The 25,455-nt window shown below is 38.1% G+C and overlaps 6 protein-coding genes across 7 annotated transcripts in view; 2 read left to right on the top strand and 4 right to left on the bottom strand.

The window, feature by feature from the left end:
- Positions 1-717: 717 nt before the first annotated feature.
- LOC108966551 (neuralized-like protein 4) lies at positions 718-8,542 on the bottom strand. The gene is made up of 13 exons (XM_018929536.1): positions 7,996-8,542; positions 7,573-7,929; positions 6,824-7,514; positions 6,269-6,755; positions 5,791-5,967; positions 5,371-5,711; positions 4,555-5,298; positions 4,221-4,492; positions 3,840-4,154; positions 3,524-3,776; positions 3,131-3,470; positions 2,952-3,065; positions 718-2,586 (listed from the first exon to the last, which is right to left on the bottom strand). The coding sequence occupies exons 1-13, from the start codon at positions 8,245-8,247 to the stop codon at positions 948-950; spliced, it is 5,982 nt and encodes a 1,993-aa protein (XP_018785081.1). The 5' UTR covers positions 8,248-8,542; the 3' UTR covers positions 718-947.
- An 836-nt stretch (positions 8,543-9,378) lies between these two features.
- Positions 9,379-13,468, bottom strand: LOC108966550 (ubiquitin-conjugating enzyme E2 R2). The gene is made up of 3 exons (XM_018929535.1): positions 13,267-13,468; positions 12,126-12,740; positions 9,379-12,032 (listed from the first exon to the last, which is right to left on the bottom strand). Exons 2-3 carry the CDS (start codon positions 12,672-12,674, stop codon positions 11,709-11,711), a joined length of 873 nt encoding a protein of 290 aa, XP_018785080.1. The 5' UTR covers positions 12,675-12,740; positions 13,267-13,468; the 3' UTR covers positions 9,379-11,708.
- Positions 13,469-13,568: 100 nt separating this feature from the next.
- Positions 13,569-16,003, bottom strand: LOC108966549 (T-cell immunomodulatory protein). The gene is made up of 3 exons (XM_018929533.1): positions 15,524-16,003; positions 14,450-15,448; positions 13,569-14,389 (listed from the first exon to the last, which is right to left on the bottom strand). Exons 1-3 carry the CDS (start codon positions 15,723-15,725, stop codon positions 13,776-13,778), a joined length of 1,815 nt encoding a protein of 604 aa, XP_018785078.1. The 5' UTR covers positions 15,726-16,003; the 3' UTR covers positions 13,569-13,775.
- A 785-nt stretch (positions 16,004-16,788) lies between these two features.
- On the top strand, positions 16,789-19,188 carry LOC108966552 (probable Ufm1-specific protease 2). Its single transcript, XM_018929537.1, has 4 exons — positions 16,789-16,931; positions 17,010-17,426; positions 17,485-18,081; positions 18,148-19,188. Exons 1-4 carry the CDS (start codon positions 16,893-16,895, stop codon positions 18,949-18,951), a joined length of 1,857 nt encoding a protein of 618 aa, XP_018785082.1. The 5' UTR covers positions 16,789-16,892; the 3' UTR covers positions 18,952-19,188.
- On the bottom strand, positions 19,031-20,930 carry LOC108966553 (general transcription factor IIH subunit 4). The gene is made up of 2 exons (XM_018929538.1): positions 20,542-20,930; positions 19,031-20,490 (listed from the first exon to the last, which is right to left on the bottom strand). Exons 1-2 carry the CDS (start codon positions 20,814-20,816, stop codon positions 19,290-19,292), a joined length of 1,476 nt encoding a protein of 491 aa, XP_018785083.1. The 5' UTR covers positions 20,817-20,930; the 3' UTR covers positions 19,031-19,289.
- A 615-nt stretch (positions 20,931-21,545) lies between these two features.
- LOC108966542 (centrosomal protein of 135 kDa) overlaps positions 21,546-25,455 on the top strand; it is a 25,181-nt gene continuing 21,271 nt past the window's right edge. For both annotated transcript variants that reach the window (XM_018929517.1, XM_018929518.1), the window contains exons 1-10: positions 21,546-21,805; positions 21,953-22,079; positions 22,158-22,304; positions 22,368-22,603; positions 22,685-23,195; positions 23,273-23,353; positions 24,063-24,187; positions 24,241-24,782; positions 24,848-25,058; positions 25,131-25,246. In XM_018929517.1, the coding sequence (XP_018785062.1) occupies positions 21,632-21,805; positions 21,953-22,079; positions 22,158-22,304; positions 22,368-22,603; positions 22,685-23,195; positions 23,273-23,353; positions 24,063-24,187; positions 24,241-24,782; positions 24,848-25,058; positions 25,131-25,246 (2,270 nt within the window). In that variant the 5' untranslated portion in view covers positions 21,546-21,631. The remainder of the gene's footprint in view (positions 21,806-21,952; positions 22,080-22,157; positions 22,305-22,367; positions 22,604-22,684; positions 23,196-23,272; positions 23,354-24,062; positions 24,188-24,240; positions 24,783-24,847; positions 25,059-25,130; positions 25,247-25,455) is intronic.

Here is a 25,455-nt window from a genome sequence, read left to right as displayed (position 1 = left end):
TAAAAGCTTTAGCATTGATTTGTGACATTTTTTCATTATTTAGTTATAGAATAAAAGTCCTGAGCAGTGTTTGAATTTTAAGCTGTCTACACCTCTTAGTTTTGGAAAAAGCTCAATGGACTTCATAATTTTCGAAAAGCTTCAAAGTATATCACTAACATTTTTTTAGTAAATTTATTTATATATTCTAAGAATTTTAAGCTTTCTAGATCTCATAGTTTTGGAAAAAGCTTATTTGACTTCATAGTTTTGGAAAAAGCTTCAATGAATGTCACTAATATTTTTTACGTAAAATTCGCAAGTATTTTCTTTATACTTTCCAAAAATGTTAAGGTTTCTAGACCTCATAGCTTTGGAAAATGGAGCTTGAAATAATGCCAATCACTTATTTTTATTAAATTTCGCAATCATTTTCAGTATAATTTCTAAGCATCCAAAGCTTCTTATTGAAATACACTTTAGTCATACTCTGAGAAGCTTTCAAGTAGCAGAGCTTTTTAAACCATGCTTAGCTTACAGCTGACATTAAACGTGTATTTTTTATACCCTGAAACTCCAGCAATTTTCATAGTTTTTTTACGGCATTACTAAGAGCTTATCAGTGCAGTAAACTAATGTTAATGTATAAATAAATCATGGATGAAGAATGTGCAATATGGACTCCTTACGGTCCAGCAGTTCAACTACAAAACTAAATAATTTTGCATTACATTTGCATAATTTATAAAGTTATATAAGTTTGTATATATAAAATTGTATGCAAAAGTGCAAAATATATATATCATTTCTTTTTGGAATAGTAATCTTATAATGAAAAAAAATATAAGAAAAAGAGACTAGCAATGCTAATTGAAGTGTAGCCTTATAGCCTATTTCTCCATGCTGCCACAAACCACCTACTCAACGAGACCTTTGTTGTATTTTTAATTTGCTGTATTCGCCTGTGCTTAGTTGCCATCTAAAGCGAGACTGAGCGCACCGCCAGCATTCTTTGAAGGCGTTATTTTCTCCAATTTCAATATTAGCGCTGTTATGACACAAGCGCCTGCCTCCTTCGTAAACCACGTCATGTCTTTGAGCGATGCGCTCGACGCTGAGCCCGCACTGAAGCTACCGGCGCCACCGCTGCTACTGCTGCTTTGTTCGACCGTCAAACCGCTGCTCGATTCATGCGGATGCAACAATTCCGCCGACGATCGGCGCTCCAATAAGCTAAACGCGGCCGCTGCAGCACTCGATGAAGCCCCCACCGCGGCGTTCACATTCATTTTACTGCTATTCGTCAAGCAGAGCGATTGCCGACGCACGTACACCTCGAAAGCGGTGCCGATGCGATACGAATGCGAGTTGACATTGTATTTATGTTGGCTGTTCATCGACACAATGCCGGCAGCATTCGGTGAGAAGTGCAATTCCAGACGCGTACCGGGCTCATCCTTCTGATTGCTGAGGCTGGTGTGCGATTCGCAGCTCGACTCCAACGGCAGTGGTTGACCATGATCCAGTATGGCACGGATTTTGTCGACACGCGTCATGTAGTAGAGCGGCAGCCACTCGCCGGTGTCGAGCGAATGCTGCGCGGCGGCCGAGTTGACCGTTTGCTGATTCAACTTGAAATAGACCCAACCGTGTAGCTTTTCCGATGTGAAAGCATTGCAGTGCGAGCAAAAGCAAATGGGATCGGTTAGCGGTTGGAAGAAGGATTGCGGCAAAACGAGTGAAGTACGAAACTGTTGCACTAACTTCAAATATTCACAATCCTTACGTTCGATGGAGGGTATTGACTGCAGCGAATCAAATTGTGTGGACGTTGATGTCGACGAGAGTGGACCGAAATTTGCCGATAAAGGTTGACTTAACTGCTGATAGCGTAAACGTAACAAATCATGTTGTTGTTGCAATAGTAACAAATGATCCAAATTGTCATTGTCCTCAAGATCATCATTATCATCGTCGTCGTCGTCATCATCATCGTCATCGTCGTCCACATCGTCCCCTTCCTCGGCGCGCTCCTCTACCAAATGCTCGTGGGCACCAACATTACCCACACTGCCATCTAAGTTAGCAGTGGTCACGCCCACTGCGGCAGAAGCATCAACCGTGGCGCTGGCAGTTAAATTGCTATCGGTTTCGAGCGCGCGTTCATTAGCTGTCATATTATCGGCCACTGTTCCATTAGCATTTGCGCCATGTATACCAACGCTGCTGACTAGCTGTTCTAACGCGTCCAAATTGTTGGAGGAACGCTGAGCGCTGAGTAAATTCTCTTTGGAACTGCAGCGTCGCAGTTCGCTTTGCAGTGACATGCCGCCCACAGCGCCGGCCTCTTCGAGCGCCTCGTAATCTTTATTCGTATCATGGACGTAAGGAGCAGTGGTTGTAGTAGTAGTGGCGCCGTTGTTATTACCAGACGCAGCTGCGTTTGGTGCGGCGGATGTTGAGGCCGCTGCAGTGTCAGCAATAGCGCCACCTGGCGTAGTGCAGTTAGCCGACGCATTCAGTGCGTTTTGAAAACGTTGCGTACTCTGACTGCGTTGAATATTGAGATTGGTATTGTGTTGTAGTTGTAACGACTCGCGTAAACAGCTGAAAATGAGAGCGTGAGAACAAAAATTTATTTTATATGAAGTTGTATTTGTAAATATAAGGAGTATAGAGAGAAAAACTGAGAGATTATAGCCGAGTTGATTTAGTCATGTTCGAAGCAGTCCCTCAGTTTTGGAGATATCGTTTCGAAACTTTGCACAAAACCTTTTCTATCCAAAAAGCATACTGGTCAGCTCATATCATACCATTAGAGCACATTGCTGCCTTATGAACTGCCTGAAGAGGAGTTCATTATGCGGGTCTCACTACGTAAGTGTTCGATAGGAGACATCGAGAAGCATCCTGTCGTTCCACTGCATCCAGGCGACCATAAAAACAAACTCAACAATAACTCGGTTACTTACCACGAAGTGTTAGCTGCATTCGACTCCACAGCACGATTTTGCTCCAGTGTTCGATTTTTAATCGAAATATTCAACAATAAATTCTCCGACACACTCTCCATCACCGAACGATTCCTGTTGAGGATTAATAAATATATTTAGAATACGTTAAAAGTATATAAAAACTGGTTTTTACTCACATTGCTGCATTGCTGGTACCGCTGGCCACAGCCACACCGCCCACTGCGCTGCCGCTTGTCTGCATTGCCTGCTGCTGCTGTTGCGACAGCTGCTCCGTTTCCTTTTCATGCATCTCCAAATCGGCCTTTTCACATTGTGGCACACCACCATCCTGCTCCTGCAAGTTATCATATTCCAACGCGGCGGCCTCCTCAATAATCGGCGTACTATTGCGGCCCACATCGTTGCTAGTAATGAGTGAAATTTTCTCACATTTTCCGTAGAGATCGAAGACAGGGTAGACGTGATTGGGTAAACCGGCCGCCAAATCCTCCAAATTAATGGAACCAACCATAATTACTGTAAAAGAGGGTTGATACAAAAGTGCATGAAAATGTTTATTGCGCACTCACCCAACATGCCGACATTCGAGAGTGTCATGGTGATGACTGTACCCGGCTGTATTTGTTCCAGCGCTTCGCCATACCTCGAGGCTATCTTTTGACCGTTTATATTGATGTAATCATGGGTGGCCACCCAGCACGGACGCTTACAATGCAAAATGGAGATCGGCAATTGTGAGACGCTTGTGGGTTGCGGGCACGCTGCGACCACACCGACGCCTATTGTGCCCTTCCATTTGGGATTCACTGCGTCCACTTTGATCTGTAGTTTGCGAGATTAATTTCATATTGTTTATTGGATTAAAAAACACGCTTTTCCACTCACACTAATGCTCTCGCCCTTGCATAACGGTTTGCCCACAAATACGACACCTTGATTGTAAGACTGTACGCGCATCGCCGAACGATGTTCGTCCAAGAGTCGCACATGTTTGCCATGCAACTCGGAGAACTCATAAGTTTGCATCTCCGAATCGATGGATTCCAGCATTGAGTCTTGTTTATTGAGCGGATCAACACCAAAGTCGAGCGAGTCTTGTAGGCGTAAACTACACGGACGCAGCGGTGAAGTCGGACCTTGTGAAGAGATCACTTGCACGGCCATGGTAGAGCCTTGCAGTTCAACAACGACGTAGACATCCTAGCAGAGTACGAAATGTACTTTAAATATGAATACAGCAATAATATATGCAACACCGTTACTCACATTGGGCACATTCTGAAAGTGTATATTCATGTCCTCCGAATTCAGCAGTATGCGCAGCGTACGCGCTGGCGTCAGCTCGAGCGCAATGCGATCACCAACACGCAGCCACTCCAATGAAGCCATGGAACGCTGTAGCAGCGTCGAATTGTGACGCACCTCATTGCCAGATACATACCAGACATTGGCAGGTATGCGTTTAATACTTAACGGTATATTTTTGCGCACATAGTCATCGGAGAGATTCAAATCGGTAACGCCGATATTGAGACAGCCTTTGAAATGCAACAACATTCTTTCAAATTAAAAACATTTCTACTAAAAAAAAATCACATACCTGCGAATAACGAATTGTGCGAGATCAGTTTGATTTCGAATGGCGCACCCACACTCAGCGGATGCTCGGAGAAAACCACACAGCGCGAGAGTGCCGCCGAAGCGCCGGTAATACGTGAAGCCACCGTCCAGCTTTGCGATAAGGTCACATTGCCCGATATGCAGGTCCAACGATGCTTCAACTCCGACGTTGCCGGCTGTATAACCGAAGTTGCTTGACAGCTTTGCGAATTCTCACTAGTTGCATACGGCGCACGTATATCTGGCTGCGATTGCGTGAGCGTCACTTGCGCACACTGCCCATACAAATCGATTACTGCCCACACATTCGGCATACGGCACTCACAAGCTGGGCCCTGATCGACGCCATCGATGAAGAAATGCACATAATCTCCATTACGCATTACACCGACACGGGTGTCCTCGCCCAAACTATCCAAATCGATGAGCACATTGGAGCGTATAGTTTTACGATTATGAAAGATCATCGAGCCACAGAGTATTATCATATCGTTGGCATCCAAGTCGGTCGCATTGGCGGCGAGTTGTATATCCTCGGGGCGTGTGCCCGTCACGCCAATCTCTATGTTGCCCGACCAGTGACGCACCATGATATCGAGCACAACCTCGAAGAGTTCGCGCTGACGTAACGGACGATTGCTGAAGACTATGGCATCATTGAATTCGGCCAGCGAATTGGGACGGGAGGCGGTGAGACCGCCATTTGAGATGCCAGCATTTTTACCTAAATTTAACAAACAAATGCTAATTTTAGAACCCAAAAAATCAACGATTTCGATTAGTTCATTTTACCGACCGTGTATGCTATGGAAGCGCAAGGGTGGCTCACTGTAGAGCGTTGTATTGGATATGGTTGAATTTCCCGTATCCGGACTGCCACATTCAGATGTGTCAATTATGCTAGCCTGCGCGGCCTGACCGTAGAGATCGATAACACCAAAGACGCGTTCGGGCACATTGGTCGCTGCCGGTCCCTGATCAACGCCATTCACCCAGAAATGTAACGTGCCATCGTCCTTGCGCACGACACCCACACGATCGCCGACCTGCAAACGATCAAGATTCTGACCATATTGCTCAATAACCGTAATGCCGTTGTGCATAACACCATTGCCCGTCATCATCCAAGTGCCGGAGCTGTAAGATAACCAATTAATTAGGTTTTAGTTTTAATTTCAACTATATTAATTTTGACGTTTAATTTAGGGAGCCCTACCGCACATTGGTCATGGTAAAAGGAAAGTCTAACTCTTCGGCGCTGTGCGTGGTTACACCCATCTCTACCGAGCCGGCCCATTTCGTAACGACACGCTCAAGCCGCACTTGAAACAATTCATTTGGTCGTAAGGGGCGACGAGTTAGCACAACCCCGTTGTTGAAGTCATCAGATGCACTGGAAATATAAATTTATTCAAGGATAAAAAGATAAACATTACTATATAATTATTTAGGAACACACATACAAATTAAAAATTGGAATATTTTTTTAATAAATTTTAGTTGGCTGTATAAGCAAACTGCCCGGCCTGTGCTTGGGTCACTGTCGCTCTGTGATGTTATGTGATTTGAAAGTCAAGGGACAACTATTTTATTGTACAATTTCTTTGGAGGATTCTTTATTGCTCAGGCTACAACCCATATTGAATTTCGTGAATAATATAAAAATTAAACTGTTTTTCATGAGCCATACTTACTTTGGTCGAAGAGCGGTGCGTCCACTATGTGTGACCGTAGCATGCGAACCACAGATCGGATGGAAGGTTAGACGATCATCATTACGCTGCGTATTAGTGCCAGATAACGTTGAGTCGCCCAACGCGGCCGCTGCAGCAGCAACTGTTGAATTGACTTCGCCTTCTGGACTAAGCAAACTCAATACAGGTGTCGGCGTTGCCGAATTCGCCGTAATAAGTGCATTTGTCGCACCGATGCTATCGATTGCCATATTGCCGCTAGTTAAACCTGAAGCGGCTGTAAGTATAAGATTATTGCGACGTGTTACTAAATTTTGTTGTTCCCGCTCATCGCGATCCACAATCGTCACTTTGGTGGTCATGCCGTAGAGATCTATGACACCCCAGAGCGTTTGGGCGACACGAGTTGCGGCCACACCCTGATCCTGGCCATTTATATAGTAATGTAGATTTCCGTTAGACTTGCGCATCATACCCACACGATCGCCTGCAAAATTCATGCATATAATGAATATTAATGAATGAAATATTAAAACACCAAAATAAACAATTTACCTTCACGCAGTTCATCTAAATTAAATTCGCCGTACTGACGACGTGTGCCCTTGCCATTTGTCAGTATACCACAGCCAGACATCATTATGGTGCCGCTGCGCATATTCGTCATTGTAGCTGGAAAGTGTAGCACCGACGGATTGTGTGTAGTCACACCTACTTCTATGGAACCAGACCATTTGTCCACCAACTTATCGATGCGTATCTCAAACAGCTCATTATCCTTCAACGGCCGATGTGTCATCACCACCCCATTATTGAACTCATCCAACGGTCGTCGGCGCTCTGCGCTGCGGCAATGCGGCGAAAGCTTCACAAGGGACCCGCAGCGTGTGTGAAAACGCAGCCTATCCGTATCATAAAAATCTCCCACGTTTTGCAACGTGGACGTATTATTCGCAATCACTGCCGCAGCCGAGGAAGATAAGGGTAGAGCGCTATGCAAACCAGTTTGCGAAATAGCGGAAATCGCAGCGGCGCCTGCGCTGCCCAAACTTGAAATGGCGGCATTAATATCTGCGTTCGTGCTAATGTTTGAAACTAGACCACCGCCACTGCTATTATTGTTGGCTGTGCAGGCGTTGTTGGTCGTCGGCGATGCAGTTGAAACAACCGTCACATCCACACTCATCGGTACATCGATATTCTGCACAATTTGATGTGCTTGCTGAACTGATGTTTCGGCGAAATCCTACGTAATAAATACATTTTTTAATAAAGATTTTAAAATGAAATTCATGTACACTCACCCCTGAACCACCGACATCCGTAGGGCAGAGTGACACTTGCACACAACGTCCGTACAAATCAACCAATGCCCACAATGTTTTGGGCATATTACGCGCTGCAACACCTTGTGGCTCGCCATTAACATAAAATACTAATTCATTGTTGGAAGTGCGCATTACGCCAACGCGATCACGTTCGCCCAGTGTCTCCAAATCAGTGCCATAGAATTCAATTAGACAAACGCCGTCTTTACGCACATCAATGCCGGACATTACCCAGGTGCCGTTACGCATTGCCGTAGCACAGGAAGGCAGTTCTAGTTTCTCTGGTGATTCAGATGTCACACCAATCTCAATACTGCCGCCCCAAGAATGGTTCTAAATTGAAAAGGGCGCTTAGTACCTACAATTTGTACCAAGCACTTGCTCTGTAAGCATACCAACCTTCTTCTCAATTACCACTTCGAAGAGTACATCGTCTGTCAGCGGTTCGGCGCTAAACACCAGCGCATGACTAAAATCACGTACAGAACGCGCCGCAGTGCGGTTGCCATTGGAAAGTGTTATGCGGCGTCCACAGCGATGATGGAATGTTTGAAGCGCTTGTAAATTTATAGCATTAGAGCCTGCTGTTGCACCGATACCACCGTTGCCGCACCCACTTAGCCCAACGGCACCTCCACCGCCTGTAGCCATTAAATTAGCACAAGAACTAACAAATCAAAAACTTTCTTATCTGAGGTATTGCTACTCCCAGAGAGTAATACAATTAGTTAGCAGAATCTTTGCAAAATGTACTGCCTTTGTTGTCTGCCTAGGCACTGAAAGAATCGATCTTTTTCGCCGCACTATACAAGCCACTGACTCCGCTCTTTTCGCTCAGCACCCGCAGACCGATGTAAGTGGTTGCAAATCTTTGAATTTGCAATGAAAATTTGTGAAATTTTTTCTCTATCGTATATTTACAATTTAAAATTTTAATTTTCTTTCAATTTTCACGAAAAGTGAAAAACGAAAAACTTGTCTACTCTACTTTTTTCCTCTACATTCACAGGCGCAGCAATATTAAAGCAAATTTGCCGTTGACATGAAGATGCGAAAATCACAAAATGAAATGTCTGATAAAAAAACAAATATTTACGAATATGAACTGTAAAATAGTGTAAAATGCGAATTAGGAATAATAACAAAAACTGATAACTTAGGAAGTTAAAGCACACAAAACACAGGCATTGCCAGGAATTAACGAATTCAGTAAACATTTGAACATTTTAAACTTAATAATTGATTTAAATAAACTTTTTGTGTCTGCGTTAGTATGACGAAATGGCGAAATATGCAAAGTAAAAAATCCAATTATGTTAATTTTTTTTTTAATTTGTTTATTTGTTGTTTCTTAGATTATTGTGAATTCTAGCTTCGGAATCAGCTGTTCGTTGTTTATTTTGGTATTGTTGCAAAGGAAATTGGAGAAAAATACCTTTTTATAACCATTAAACAAGTAATACAATTAACATTGTTACACAAAATAAAATTGCTACTCTCCGCTCCAAACAGCGTTAGTTTACCGAGTGGACAACTCTAGGCACAATAAAACCCGAACAATTTCAGTAATGCAAGATCGGCTGTAGATTTATTATATATAACCATTTCCATGACAGTGTAATCTAGGTAACCACTAAACACCAGTTTTTTATCCAGCCAGAGACTTTCAAATCGAAGCTATTCCAATAATTTTGGGTTGACCATTTTCCGCCACTTATATTGGACAAAATTTTGGTCTGTTAACTACTTACTGCATGAGTCTTGTATAAGCAAAACTAACAATTTACTTTCATTAATCATATGGTTATAAAATATGAAGGATTTATTCGACAACAGAATTACACGTTCTTGGAACAGTGCAGTTTTAGATTTGGGCAAGGAGTGTCACATCTTATCATTAGTTATATATTTTTTCAGAGAATATATCTTACAATCGTAGAATTTGACAGTTAGCTTTCCATTTACTAGTTATACAATATTATTGCATGTTTTGAATATCATCATTAAAGATTTATTTATTTTTAGAGCGTACATATTTATTTATAGTATACTTATGTATGTATGTCCATCATATCAATTATTTTATACCTCTGTATCTCAGCTTTCCATTTACTTAGTTTGAATATTACAATTTATAGTTACTACATATTTCATATTAGCTTTAGTATTTTTATATGAAGAGGAATTCTAATGTTTAGTTATAAAATGTTCTGCATGTATTGAGGAAAAGTATGTATGTATGTCAATACATAAGCAGTTGCTATTACATATATGCGTTCTCAAGTATGTATATTTATTGTATATGTATGTATATTACTTTCTATGCCTTATTTTCACTTAAAATATGTTTAATTTTCAATGCAACGACGGTTGCGACATGAATTGAAAATCATTTAATTATTCACTATAGTTAGTTGAAACATTCGACAATTTTGTGAGTTTTAAGTTAGGTTTAAGAAAATTACTGATTTTTTAAACTCAAACTATAACGCCTGTTATGATATTATTCATTAATATTTTTTAATATGTTACATTACTCAACATTTGCTTTATTGCAAAACAATTTATGTACGTTAGTTTAAGAAATTAAAATTAAAACAATCATTAGCACATGAAATTTGTTTGAAATTTTTGTTACGTTTTATATATTACAATCGATGCAGTTTTAGCGTTGCATGGTAAAAAAAAAATAGTTTCCCGCATATGTTATTGATTTCGATTACTTTGAGCCAATTTCAGTTGTCACTTGTGCATTTAATTTTAGAGAAAGTTGTTCATTTCCAAATATGTTGGTCAAAATTTGTTTAAATTTATTTTATATAGCGTATGCATATTAAAACCGGTATTCACATGAATACATATTACATAGAAAATTTACATACATACATATAGACGAAATTACATAATTAATAAATAGTTCGTTGGTACATTAACGCCAGCTCTCTATTTCCTAATAATGCAGAAAATCGAAATCTTACAGACATAAAACATTACAAATTATTACGTATGTACGCATATGAGTATAAAAATATAATAGCTCTAGAACAATACAGTACATGTGCATATGTATATGATGAATACCAAAATAAATTTATATAAACATACTTAAAATACAAGCTATGTATTGCTGTGTCGAAATTAAACTAAGTAAAAATACGTGTATACAAGCAGTATTATACGAAAAAAATTCAATGTTTTCAAAACTGAATTGCATAAACAACACATGTTGTGTGTATTTTTTGTTTAAAGTAAAAGTTAAATATTTAAAAATGTGTAAACGCGTTTCAAGGGTAACAGACAAATGTAATGCTGTTGTATCTGTATTCAATTGTGATAACTGTACACGTGCTGGTAAAAAAGATTATCAAGCTTGTCAGTTGACGGTACTTTGCAGCGAGATAGCTGGATTGAAATAACTTTTGTAAGTGGTGGTAATACATTTCTTTAACATAAACTATTTTCGTCCTCAATTGACGTCATTATGCATAGTTTTAATAAATTTAGTGTACGAAGCATCTAATTTGCATTATACAATTAAAGTTTTAGTTGATATTTATAGCGCTACGTTTATGGCATTTTGTTGCTATTTGTTGTCAGTTAATTTCTGTTATTTGGCTTTAATATTTKTTATTACTCTTTACATGTATTATTTTTTGTTAAGTTTTCATTTAGTATTTTTATTGTTACTTTTTAGAAAAACACTTAATTGTTGCTAAACTAATCTGCACACTTCTAATTATTTTGTTTATTTATTGTATATGTATACATGTCTGTTTATTTTTTATCATTTCATTTACAAAAAAATATTACGGTAAATTTGCGTTATTGCTTTTTTGAAAAAGTCAAATTTTTTCATTTGAATTGTTTATGTTTAGCAAAAGGATAAATGTGCTTTCTTTGTTTTTTCATTTGTCGTTTCTTGTTTTATTATAAATATATACACTACATAAGTGCTAAATTATTCCTGAATTTTGTTGCCACATATGCGCTGCATAAAAATTTCTTGCCACCTCTTTAAAAAAAAAATCTCACACAATTTATCTTTTGCTTTTTCTACCTTGATTTCACACTCCGAAGCAAAAAAATAAAACATTATTCATTTGAATGTGAGATTACGATGTCTCACCTTTACCACTGTCATCAGCAGATTCATCCGCGGTGCCATTATCTTTACGTTTCGTATTTGTGTTGTCTTCATCAAGGTCATAGTCATCGTCTTCATCATCATCGTCGGTTGGTAGATCGTCTTCGGTTTCCAAATCATAATCATCGTCAAAGAAATTTGTGTCTAGCGTCGGTTCTGTAGATGTTTTACGTGCCGGCTTAAGGCAGTAATCCTCAAGTGTCATCGGCACGACAATGCCTTCTCTTATAGCATCCGCATTAGCGGCCTGTGCCTGTTTTCGTATAATGCTTGGGTATTCGTTATCCTTTCCCTAAATCAATTTAAAATTAGTAAGCACTTCAGGTTATAACAAGTAACAAGTTACCAACTATTGCATAAAAAAGGTATACGGAAAAAAATTTACCTGCGAATCACGCCACCTCCGGTACATAACCGATGCATCAACATTAGCTGGTGAGTATGTGTTCGGCTCATTTAGCAGCGATATAACCGATAGCAATATGGTGCGCACATTTTGTGTTGGATTCCATCGTTCACAAGGGAGTTCTCCACTTTGTGGATCATCTACCGGAGGGTGTAATATGGAAATACAGAGATCACCATTTTCATACACATTTGGATGCCAAACTTTTGTCAGGAAGCGTATAGATGGCGGTGAATACGGGTAATCTTGTGGAAATTTCATGTGCGCTTTGAAATATCCTCCCTGGTAAAGTGTATCCGGCGGTCCAAATATTGCCACCTCCCATTCAAAGAGATTATCTTCATTAAGCAATTTTACACGGAAACCTTCAACCGGTTCTTCTTGCAGTGATTTGTATTCAAGCGCTAATGCACGTACCGCCGGTCTGCTGGGCATACTAGTACTAGCTGCGTTTAAGATATGCGAAGTCATCGTCGTTGAGTTAGACGATCTCGTCGGATTCGATGTGGATGCTGTATTTGCGGACATTTGGGGCAGTTGATAAGGTTTCGCTTATATATTCAGTTTAACGTTGAAATTTAAATGAGTTGTGTGCTAAAAAAATATAAAAAAAAAATATTTTTTCAGTTTACGAGGTTTTATTGATATAAATGCACGCATTAATGAAATTTTTTTTTAACAAATTCTTTTGAGGGTCAATGATCCATGCCTATCGTTTATTAGCCGTCATCGGTGATACGTCAAGGTGAGCATGTATCGTTAATGAGGCTAGGGACAAAGCAGTTGATTGAAACAAACACAATCCCTGTTATCATGACTATTTTCTTACAGCGTTTCTTCATCCTCGAATTTCTTGCCACAATGTAGTAAAAAATGCATATATTGTTATGATTAAATAATTCTGTTATTAACTAGGCCCTCCACTAACGGCAAAAGTAAAAAAGCGGCCTTAAACAACAAAAAATAAAACAAATCATATTCACACATACATGCACCATGCAATCTGGAAGAATTATTTTTTACTCGACATTTTAGCACCTCAATAGTTTTACAATCGACATTGTATATACTTATTTATAGTTCGAACATTGTCGAAGTTATTAACAGTAAAATAACTCACTTTTATAGACTTTTCTGGTTTCGCTTTTTATGAAAATAATCTTCTTAACTACTTAAGTTACTGTATTTTCGTGTGAGCAATGAACAATGATTTTTTTTCGCCGATTTCACTTTGCTAAACTCAGACATGGAGTTGACAGTGTTGCCATGCTATCGTTTTTATTACTTGGCTGCACTGTTAAAAAAGTGTTGTATAATGTTATCTAAACAACTTATTTTTCCCTCGGAACAATCCAAACATGGTAAAAAAAAGTACTAATGCTATATTTAATAAATATGTATGGAATATTACAATAAATATTATTAAGTTGAGAGGTGTTAATTTAATTTATTAATGATCCACTCAAAAACGTTAAATAAAAATAACCAATAAGGTATTATCAATAGAGATATACAAATAAAAATCACTTTTCGCAATAAAATAAGGTTTTACACTAGAAATCGAGTAAAATTAATATATATAAACATTTCAAGAAGCAAAGGCGTACAGCTTTTCCAATTGCTACTGTTTTACATTGCATCAAAATGAAAGCGATGAGCTTCTTGCAGTTTTTCTTGTTTATCCTCACGTTTTTCTTTAATATACAAAACCAGTATAATGAGCACTATGACCAGACAGGTACCACCCAACGCTACCACACTCATTAAAATCAGTTTGCTGGGTGTAACGAAAAGCTGTGCTTTCCAATGCTGGGGTTCACTCACTGGCTTTGGTACAACAATAATCTGTGAGTTCGGTATAACTTGTGTCCAAGTACGCGATTTGCTGCCCAAACCTACTGTCAGCGAGTCTACGAAATTAGGTGTACGTCCAAGACCAAAAATTGTGTAAGGCAATTGCAGAGCGAAATAAGCAGATTGTGGAAGTTGAACACTTGAACCTTGTTGTTGGTCACCCTCCTGTGTGGTGGTGGAGTAGGTGATACGTGGACCAGGTAAATTCGTGCCATAAGTTCGTCGCTTCCTACCTAATGGCGTTGTTTGTGTAGGATTTTTGCTATTTATAAGTCCCGTAAGAACAATAACTTTTACAAAATTTGCATCATAGTCCAGCGTATTACGGAAGGCTAGTGGTCGATATTTTCCCTGTTTAGTTTTTTCAATGAGAATAACATCGAGGACACCTTTAAAATAAAAATATTGTATGATGTTATATAAAAATGTGGGTTTTTAAGATTACATACCATCTTGATAGAAATCGTAGAATGCGCCGGCAACAGTTTCATTCCCCATTGGACTTAAACCATTCCATTTAACTTCAAAAGTTCGTTTTAGTGGCTTGTTACACATTTTGCATGGCACATTTTCTAAAAGAAAAGTTTGCATACGCTTTGGTCCACTAATAGTATGAAGTGTTATAATCAAATCTGGATAACCATCCATATTAAAGTCTCCGCTACGTGCCGTGATGGTTTTTAAGTAAACATCTGATTCAATTGACGGAACAAAGCCCCATAGTACACCTTGTGGATCCTTAAAGTTTACATGAACATCACGGAAGCTTTTACCATCGTACACCAAAACTGTTGAGTTTGAGCAGTCCGTTTGAATGCAGACGGGTAATATAATATTCTCGACGCCCTCTAACTCAAAATCAGCAAATACCGCTTGACCAATCATGAAATTCGATGAACCAATGATATCGATATCAATGCTGTGATTATAACTAAAATCCTCCTTTTCTTCAATACGACCGTACCATACCTCATAGTTCTTTTCGGTTTGTACTATAAGGTCAGCTGTGAAGTCGCCGTTAAAGTCTAAATATGCGTTGGCATTAGGTATGCGTATTGATGCGGTAGTTTGTTCAGAACCACTCGGTGGAGCTTGTGAGCGCTTTTCTGGAGCTTTTCGTTGAGGCTGAAATATCCAGAATGCTCGGTCGCCATTTTCATCCAATCCGAACAGATCAATGATCATATCACGATTAAAATCCAATGCCAAAGGTTCACCTTTGGTGGTTAAAATTGGATTTCCAACACTCGAGCAATTAATACCATCAGGGCCGCCCCAATTGACATGCACACTATAAATATTTTTCACTGCATTTCGTTTGGGCCGTAGCGTTACAAGTACATCCATTAAAGCATCGCCATCGAAATCTCCTGGTACTACACTAGTGATTTCATAACCATCGAAATTGCAATAGGGACCATGTCGTAAGAGAGGTTCCGTGTAAGCACCTTTGAAGGAAATACATAAAATATTAATATACTCATTCGAAAATAAAACTAAATAGATGTATAAATGTAAACTACCATATAGAATTTCTAAGGTACTCATTTGATCTCTTATTAAGAAGACATCAGTCAACTCATCAGAGTTGAAGTCCCCAAATGCTGCAACAATGCCTTCCTTCACATCGCCAAATACTTGCTGCGTGATATCACTGCATCTGGACAATGTAATAAACGTCAACAATAGTGCAACTTTGACACTATTATTGCTATAATACTGCATTGTTTTAGTGTTAAATGTTCAGTATTATCAATAAAATCTCATTGTCTGCTAATATCGATTTACAACGATTGAAATCCAGAAAATAGTTTAGTTTTCACTTTCACCTAACAAAAATTGTATTAGCTTATTTTTCACTATGCAAGTAGCATGTACTTCTTCCTTATGGTTTCTTATTGTATTTATTTTATTTACTTAAATTTATGTATGTACTTATTTTATTAATTATGAAAAATTCAGAGAATAGTGAGTCAGAAGTAATGAAAGCCAAACACAGCACAGTATGTCAGCTGTCTGAAGGTGCAGAGTTGCTTTCCTATTGGTTTAAAATTAACACTTTTGTTATATTTTTTAACAAATTAAAATATAAAAATATTTTTATAATATATATATATATATATATATATAATATGTATATAATATATATAGAGACATAGATTAACTTTTCTACAATTTCGTTGCCAGTTGTTATTATGGAAAATGTGTGTACGGATAATGGAACAAACCACTTTAGTTTCGTATATAAATGTTATAGGATGTCGTATATAAATTAGGAAATTTCTTCAGCAGAGCGGATTTCCGGAAACATGCACCAATATTCATGGGGAATGTCCAAAAACTCTTGTTTTTAATTCTAATCTACGAAATATACGGCCCATGTCTATTTTGAAATTTTTTTTTTTTTTTAATTAAAAATCATCATATTTTCTGAAGCTAGAAATTCACTTTTACACTTAACACGTCTTAAGATATTAAAAATATATTTGAAATCAATTATTTACACGTAATTACTTATGTTGTTTAGTTGATCAATAAAAAATATGAAAGATTGCATAAAATATGCAGATAACAAGAAGACAAGAACTGGACAAGAATTGTAGAACGAGTTCCAAAATAGTTATTTAGATAATGTATAAAGTCATTATTTCAGATTCTTTACGTATTATTTATTTATTGAATTTCTCATATATATCGGTTTTGTTTTAACTATGTCGTAGGTAAACTTGGCAGCACAGCGAAAAACTCAGCTGTCATCGTCTCATCTTTTTTCTTTTTAATGTCATTTTTCTCACTGCCCAACAATTTACGGTCAAAATTTGCCAACACATACCATTTTGTACCTGTAAATTGTAATTTTTTTCAAGGGATACGTGCAAATTAACACTTAATATGTTGCCGAAACTTAAAATATCAGCATTTCTGTTAAAGGTAAGTAGTTTGCATAGATTATGCGTCCTCTTGATGTCATTGGAGCTTCTTAAGAATAACTTTTTTTAATTACTTTAGCGTCTCGAGCGCATCAAACAGCAATGCAGTGGCTGCCTCTTTGGAGTGCTATATGGAGAAGGCACATTGTTACTTATGGGGTTTAATGTTGAGTCCACCATTGGACATCTGAATTACGAACAAATTCAGTTCAAATTTCCTGCAGAACTAGACTTGTGTGGGTTGGTAAAATTTGGGGACTGCACCGATGCTGAGGCACATATAAATGATATCTTAAAAGACGTAGATATTACGGATAATCCAATATTATTGCAGTGCGAGTTGGGCACACTTGTAGGAATGCGGGCATCTGTTTTTATACACAGTAAGTTTGAAGAGGTGCCTTATGAAGTTATGGAAGCAGAACAATTGTATCGTGATTTTTGCTTCACAAAACTAAAATGTAGCCTGGAGTTGTATACACATCAAACAGTGGAGGTATATGGAGTTGTTTACTATTGTATATATTCTATAGTTACCATTTTTTTATCTATAGGCGGTACGAAGAGAAATGCATACGCTACGTAAACTGCTCTCCAGTGGCAGTTTAGCTTTTTGTTTAGAATCCACTAAAATATATGTTACAAGCGCGGGAGCTCAAGGGCAGGGTATAACAAATGAATCGCTAATTAACAACGTTTTAAATGCAGTAAGTAAAGCAATTAGCAGTGCAGATGAAAATCATGAGAATGTCGAAAAAGGTGGTAAAAAGAAAGTGCAAAGTTCGAGTGTGTCATTAGCGAAAGTATTTGGAGCACTGGGTTGCGCATATGATATACTACGAATTAATGTGCTACGGTGTAAAACACGAGAGCGTAATGCAATCGATAGTACGGGCGGCAGTAACCAAGTGGCGCCACCAGCAGTTGCGATGTGTGTCAAACGAGAAGAGGAAAAAGTATGTATGCCGTTGGAAGTAGAAGCGATGGCGATGCTTTGCAAAAGCACCAAAGTAAGTCGATTGTACGACATACTTATAGAAAGCATATGTCGCTCATTGCGTCTATTCGAACAAAGCATGGTAGAGCGTTTAGAGAATTCCAGTGAAACACCACAGTTGCTTAGGCCTTCTGGCTACCACTTCTTTCCCCAGGTTTGTAATACAATTACTTATACAACTTTTTTCACGAAATTTGAAATAAATTTTATATATTTTCAGGAGTTTGGTCATTTCTTGTCGTGTTCTTACTTAGATGGGGTATCGGATGATGAAACTAGTGTACAGGATAAACGCAAGAAACTACATCGGCATTTTGGGTTACCAGTCACACGACCATATTTTCGACGTGCCAACCACTGTCTCTTCTATGATGAACTTAGTAATCCATCGCCATTGGTAAACACACATATAGGTTTGCGACCTAGTGGCATTACCGACGGTAGACAATACCTTGTGCAGGGAAACTACCATTACTATCATTATTTGCAGCAGGAAATGCAAGATAAAGGTTGGGGATGTGCGTATCGATCATTGCAGACGATTTGTTCATGGTTTCTGCTGCAAGGTTATACAGAAAAACCAGTACCAACGCATCGCGAAATTCAAAAATATTTAGTAAATATAGGCGATAAGCAACCCAGTTTCGTTGGATCAACACAATGGATAGGTTCTACGGAAGTCAGCATGTGCCTTCAAGGATTTCTTAACGTTGACTCAAGAATACAACACGTTACTTCCGGCGCCGAGGTAGCTAATCTTGCTTCTGATTTGGCCATGCATTTTCAAACGCAAGGTACACCTATTATGATTGGTGGTGGAGTATTGGCACACACTATAATCGGCATCGATTACTGCTCACAAACGGGGAAAGTGAAGTTTTTGATATTAGATCCGCATTATACGGGCGCAGACGATTTACACACGATACAGACGAAGGGTTGGTGTGGCTGGAAGGGTGGTGACTTTTGGGATAAGAAAAGCTACTACAATCTGTGTATGCCACAGCGGCCGATTATATTTTAAAAATACCAGTGCGATGATTGCGAATGTTTTCAAAAGTTATTGTTTACTCATTTTTTACGCGTAAAGATTTGTTTCAAGGTTAGTTTGTTACCATTTGCATTTTTATTTTCGTTTGTTTTGTTAATTCGCTTTGCATGTAAAATTAGCAAATTGTATGTTTGGCAATGTCTTATTTTTTATAATTGAAAAAAATATATTCAAACAAGCCAGTACGAGCAGCATTTGTAATATTAAGCACTTATGTACGTATTTTTATTAAACATTATTTACTATACATACAAAAGCTTTACAAGCTCTTTCAAAATACGTTAATGTTATTTACTTAGCTTAGCAAAAAATTATCCGCCACTCTTTGAATATCGTTTCCAGAAGCGTTTTACATCATCATGTCCATTTTTGGTGACAACCATTGTGCGCGTACGCTCATTCATGTGTACCAGCACATTAATGGATTGCGCATAGTCACGCAGCGTTACAAAGTCGGCTTGTGATAAAAATTGGTTATAAACCACACCTTCAGTATAGGTGAAACGATTACGTTCAAGTTCCCATAATTTTATTTGGTCCACAACGGTTGGTGGTAGTGGAGATTTAGATTTAATTGCCGACTCAGTTAATTTCATGTTCGGATGAGAATACTGTTCCAAATAGCTAACTATTTGGTCTGCAGTGATACCGCCGCGTAGCGCTTGGCGCACAGAGTCGCGTGTCAGTACACCGACCACTAAATTGGGAAAACGATATAGAAGTTCGGTAAACAGGCCTAGAACGGCTACTTGCAGCGGGGAGTCTGTGTAAGCATATACACGGTAATTTGTTTCTACCACAATATAACCACTCTCCTGTGCTTTGTCATCCTCAGCTATTACTGCTGGTACAGCTGCGTGTTTGTTAGTCACGTTTAGTGCCAGCCGCGTTGGATAGAAACGTCCTTCTTTACGTTTACGTTGAAATACAAGTCCGAATTCTCGTAAATGTTGTAGGAAGGTTAGCATTTTTGGACTCATGCCTTCCGAACTGTAGTCTCGCCCTAATGTGGAGAAACTCAATTGAAATAACATTGAAAGACAATCGGGCAATGAGAGGCCACGTTCTTCGCAGGTGTCCAGGTATTGCAACATAAAGTGCCACACCTGTGACTGTGTGTCAAGTAGCAAAAATTGAAATCCTTGGCGTGTAATAGTAATACCATCACGTTCATCGCGCTTCATGAGATTAGCATGCAAGAGTATACGTACTGCATCTGGACTAATACCTTCACTGTCTTGCGCCTTGTTTGAACTACCAGTGCCTACCATATAATGAAGCACACAACGCCAACGTGCCATTGCGTAAGTATCTAGAAAGGCGATATCACGTGGTTTTGAATCTTTCTCCAGCGTATGGGACATTGACCATGGTTTACCACCACCCAGCAAAGCTATTTTCAAATTCTTTTTGAAAGTTGGACAAAGTTCCCAGGCTGATAATCCACCAGGTATAGCAGTTACTCGCCAAACGTTGAGTTCTGTAAGGCATGCTGTAGATGCGGCTTGCTCCCTGTAAAATTAATACGTAATTAAATACCCCTAAAGGAACTAAGTTACAAACTTTGCGTAATGCTGTGAACCCCATGATGCGACCACTGCCTGTGGCACTGGTTGTTCTACAAAAAGTATACGTATTACAAATTGTCGTGCGATTTCTGGAAGTTCTCTGTATACAGCTAAACAAATTGTTGGATAATTATACAGTTTCTCCAATGTTTCTGCAGTTCTCGTGCGCAAATACTCCTGCAGATCCATACACTGTAAATTGGCCGGCTTTGGTATAAGTGCATAAGTGGATGTGGTGGGACCAGAACGGCCAGCTTTTGCATCCGACATTTTAATACAAAATTATTATTCTTTATTTACCAAGAAGGAGAGTTAATTTAGCCGGTTAACTTGTATTTTGTGCCCAATAACAACTTTTGATATAAAACAGTGGAAAAACAAATGCAAGCTTCTTCCTTTATTACTATTCACAATGAGAAAACATATTACTCAGATTTACATATTGAAGAATGTTTTGTATATCATTGTTGTCATGTTTTAAAAAAATATATAAAAATGTTCTAACTTTTATAATTTTAACTATATTTTTAATGTTTTTGACTTACTTCTAATTAAACCGTTTATAATAGTACGGTGTTTGCCATAGGGATGATACGATTTTTTAGTGCCTTATTTGCTATTTATAATATGCAATGATGTGTAATTTTATTTCATTGTGTTCAGTAATATTTACAATATCATTATTAAATACGCAAAAACAACGATTACAAATTATTTGTTATCAAAATAATCGTTCTCCAATTGCAACTTTGCGCTTTCATGATGTACGACTTGATTTTGTAGTCGCATATAGGGTTCATCGAATTCGTTTATGAAAAGAAGTCCTGGACACTATTTGAATGATGTTATGTTCAGAACTTAATTGTATCGATTGTACTACACATTAAATAAAAAAAATTAAATTTCCTTAGCAATTAGTATTTTTTTATTTGTAAGAAATCATATCACTCTTATTGGAAATTGTTAACAACGCAGTTCACAATAGTTTTTGACATTTATTGTTGAGCGCGCCTAAATTAATTTTGTCGGCTTGGTTTTTGAATGTTAGCATTTAAAGTAATGAATATTTTATATTGAAGAAAAATATGAGTGCAAGCGATGGTGTATTTAACAATTTACGACAAAAACTTGATGTGCTGGGATACACACAGACTTTGCCCTTGGCTGGTATACCTTTGGTTGCAGCGCTTTTTGAGGATTTGGTTAAATCGACGGAGAGTCTAAGAGATGCAAAGAAAAAAATTGTCGACCTGTTGGAGGTAAAGTGCAAAATAATTTTGGTTTTTCAAAGTATATCTGTAGAATACTATTTGTTATTCAGTTGTGACCGTAAGCCGTTGTCATGGTCAACAATATAAGCACTTTGTGCGATGCCAAAACATATATCATATTTTTTCTCGTTGTAGGAAAAGTCTTGTTGGGAATTAGGCGTAGAACCATATAAGTGTGACAATTCACGACTCTTGGTTGAATGTAATCAGCTGCATCAACAAAATTTAAAGGATCGAGAAGATTATGAGCAACGAAATTTTGGCAAGTTTATTATATGTATATCAAAAATTACCTGCTAATTTAAATATATATTTATATATGTTCATTTTTATACGACAGAATTACTTCAGAAAATCCGTAATCTAGTTACGGACAAATTTCACCTAGAGGAGCAATGCCAGCAGCTACAGCAACAACTGTCTTCACTCTTAGCCAAACATCAGAATATAATAACTGGGCCAAATATGAAAAATGTTAAAGACAAAGGTAAATTATCTTTTATTCTTAAAAACAATTAAATAAATCCAAAAAATATGTATGTATTCACAGCCAAAAAACCGTTTGTAAGTACGGTGCGTTCTGGTGAACGCATTCCACCACTTTTGGAATCTCGCGGCAATATACGTTGCACCAAATGTACCAGCCAAACTACTCGTCCATATACGGCAGATAGTGCAAGCGTTGGAGTTGACAAAATGCCTAGTGTAGCGTTAAAAAATGAAATAGACAGATTGGAAGATAGGGTAAAGAATTTGACAGACCAACTAGAGTTCCATAAGCGCAAGGTAAATATATTTCTTCTTCATTGGCGTTGATATATTTATTGAAATTTATTTTTAATGAATTTTTTAAATTAAATACTCAAGATTGAATCTCGCGATCGAGAAATTCGTCGTTTGAACGAGTTGCTCACAGGTGGTCGTCCGCCTGCTGCTCTAGCAAAAGATTGCTGTTTTAAAGATGTACGCGGTATGTCTGAAGACATTGAAAATTTACAACGAGAGAAGACTGAGAGTTTAAATAAGATACGCGAGTATCAAGAACAAATGCATGAAGCAATGGAAAGAGCGCTTTCACTGGAAACTCATAATAAACAACTGCAACATGATCTTGATGAACTAAAGGTCGCAGCTTTGGCAGTAGAAACACAAGCAAATAGCGAAATAGCACAACGTGAACAAGAGTTGGAAGATTTACAAAATGAGTTGAAGAAATTGCGCAATAGACCAGAGAAAGGTGATAATAGAACACAAATTGGTCGCAGAGCTGGAGGAGCTGGTGATGGTGTAAACAACTCTAATGACTCGTCAGCAGTGGCCGCCTTAAATGCTGATAAACGTCGTCTAAATGAACGAATTAATGAACTTACACAAAGGGGTTTGTATTTCTTACAATGTACCTTATTACTTTTATAATAATTTATTTTTTAAAATATGATTTGATATATTTTTCAGACGCTGAGCTAAAATCTGAAAACGAGCGCTTGCTAAAAAAATTGTCAAAGCTGAAAGGCAAAATACATGGCATGCAAAAAGGTAAAAAGTTCTGAATTTGATTAATATTTTTTACATATTAACCAAGCTGTTATCACATAAATATTCTCCCTTAATTTAAATACTAGAACTAACAGATTTGCTGATAATTTCAATGATCCCTTTGTTAACATTTGAAGTCAATGAACTTTTTATTTACATTTAGCCAAGACAACAACCTTTTTCACATTCTGCGAGGTCAATGACCCTTTTGTTTACATTTTACCGAGATCAATGATCCCTATGTTTACATTTAGGTCAAGGAATTTTTTGTTTACATTTAGTCAAGTCCATAACCTTTAGTTACATTTAGCCAAATCATCGACCTTTATTCAGATTTTTACGGGTAAATTCTTTACATTCCATGAGTTCGATGACCCTTTTGTTTAAATTTTTCCGAGGTCAATGACCGCTTTGTTTACATTTGAGATCAATGACCCTTTTCTTTAAATTTTTTTTAGGTCAATGAACTTTTTGTTTATATTTAGCCAAGTCCACAACCTTTATTACCATTTAGCCAAGTCAACAACATTTGTTTACTTTTGGGGTCACTTACACTTTTGTTAACATTTTATGGGGTTGAGATGAAGAAAATAATATAGTCCCTGTTGCAACCGATTGCAAGAGTATAAAAATTGCAATATTTATTATCGAAAACACAATATGTGACATTATGTAATTATGATAAGCATTAACTATTCACACTCCATAGAGCTGCAAGATAATGTTCAACAAAAAGAACAACGCACCGATGAAGAAAAAATAAGACTCAAGTCTGAACGTGACTTTTTCCAAAAAGAATATTTGCGCCTTATTAGCAAAGCCGGATCCGAAAAGGTACATCAAAAGTAATTTATTTAAAAAATCTGAAACGTGTATGTTATCTACAGGAAGTTGAGTTTCTACAATCTCAAATCAAATCAAAAGATGACGAGCTACGTCTTCTGCGCGCAGAGCTTTGTCTGCGCCAACAAGAACGCCTAATGCCGTCAGTAAACACAGTCAATGCAGCCACAGCCACTACCACTGCAGGATCGCTAGCAAGCGCACGTTCAAATCATTCCGCTAAGTCAACGTTCAGCGCTGCCAGTAGTGATTGCGTACAAGCAGTGGTTCTGCGCGCGGAACGTGAGCGCGATTGCGCACGCGCTGAGTTAGAACGTGTGCGTTGTGAACGTGATACGTTGCGTGAGAAGCATGTTTCTCTGCTGCAAGCGCAATCGTTGGAAACGCAGAAGTCACAAACACATATTGGTGAGCTGAATGCGCGCTTAAGACAGTTGGAGCGCGAGAATCGTGAGTTGAGTACCGCGCGAGTGCCACATGAAACACACATTGCATTGCTCAAAGAGGAGATAGATGAGCTTAAGCGGCAGATTTTCACTTTGCAAGAGGAAAATACGAAATTGCGCACGCGCAACAGTCAATTTAAGTAGGAATTTGGAAATTTGTTCCAGTTTCTTAGATTTAACTATTGTTATGCGAGTTTTCTTTTAGAATTTTGAACGAGCAAACCGAACGCACACTGCAAGAGTATCAAAGTAAACTTGCCATTGCCGAGCGGCAACTGCAAACGGCTGATACGCGTTTAAACGATTTGGACTCGAATCGTGAGGTCACACATCGTGAAGCTGCACAGCTGCGCAATGAAGTTGCAGCTTTGAAGAAGACCTATGTCTCACTGGAAAGTGAGAAAGACAAAATATTGGTATGTTCTAATGGATAATTTGCAATATTGTTTATTTATTTGTTGTTTATTTTTTTTTATATATGCATATAGACGCAATTAGATGCTAAAACGGAGCGTGCTTATCAATTGGAATTTGAACTTAAGCTTTGCAAAGAGAAACGTTTGGCGTTGGAAAAAGAGGTCAAGGAGTTGGAGGAGAAATTAAGGTAAGTGGCCTAGATTTGTGAAAGCGGTATAAAAGTGAGGAGTTTTTAATATCGTGATGTGCCTATCGACATCTTATTACACCAAATATTCTGATTGGACCTTCTGATAGAACCAGCTTCCCTTGAAGTCACCTTGTGACTTTCTAAGCAGTTTTATAGAACCAGCTTCCCCTGAAGTCACCTTGTGACTTTCTAAGCAGTTTTATAGA

This window comes from Bactrocera latifrons, unplaced genomic scaffold (assembly GCF_001853355.1).
Source record: "Bactrocera latifrons isolate USDA-ARS-PBARC rearing strain unplaced genomic scaffold, ASM185335v1 scaffold_163, whole genome shotgun sequence".
NCBI classification, from domain to species: domain Eukaryota; kingdom Metazoa; phylum Arthropoda; class Insecta; order Diptera; family Tephritidae; genus Bactrocera; species Bactrocera latifrons.
The sequence above is the reverse complement of the archived record's forward strand: the minus strand, read 5'-3'. Positions and strand labels throughout refer to the sequence as shown.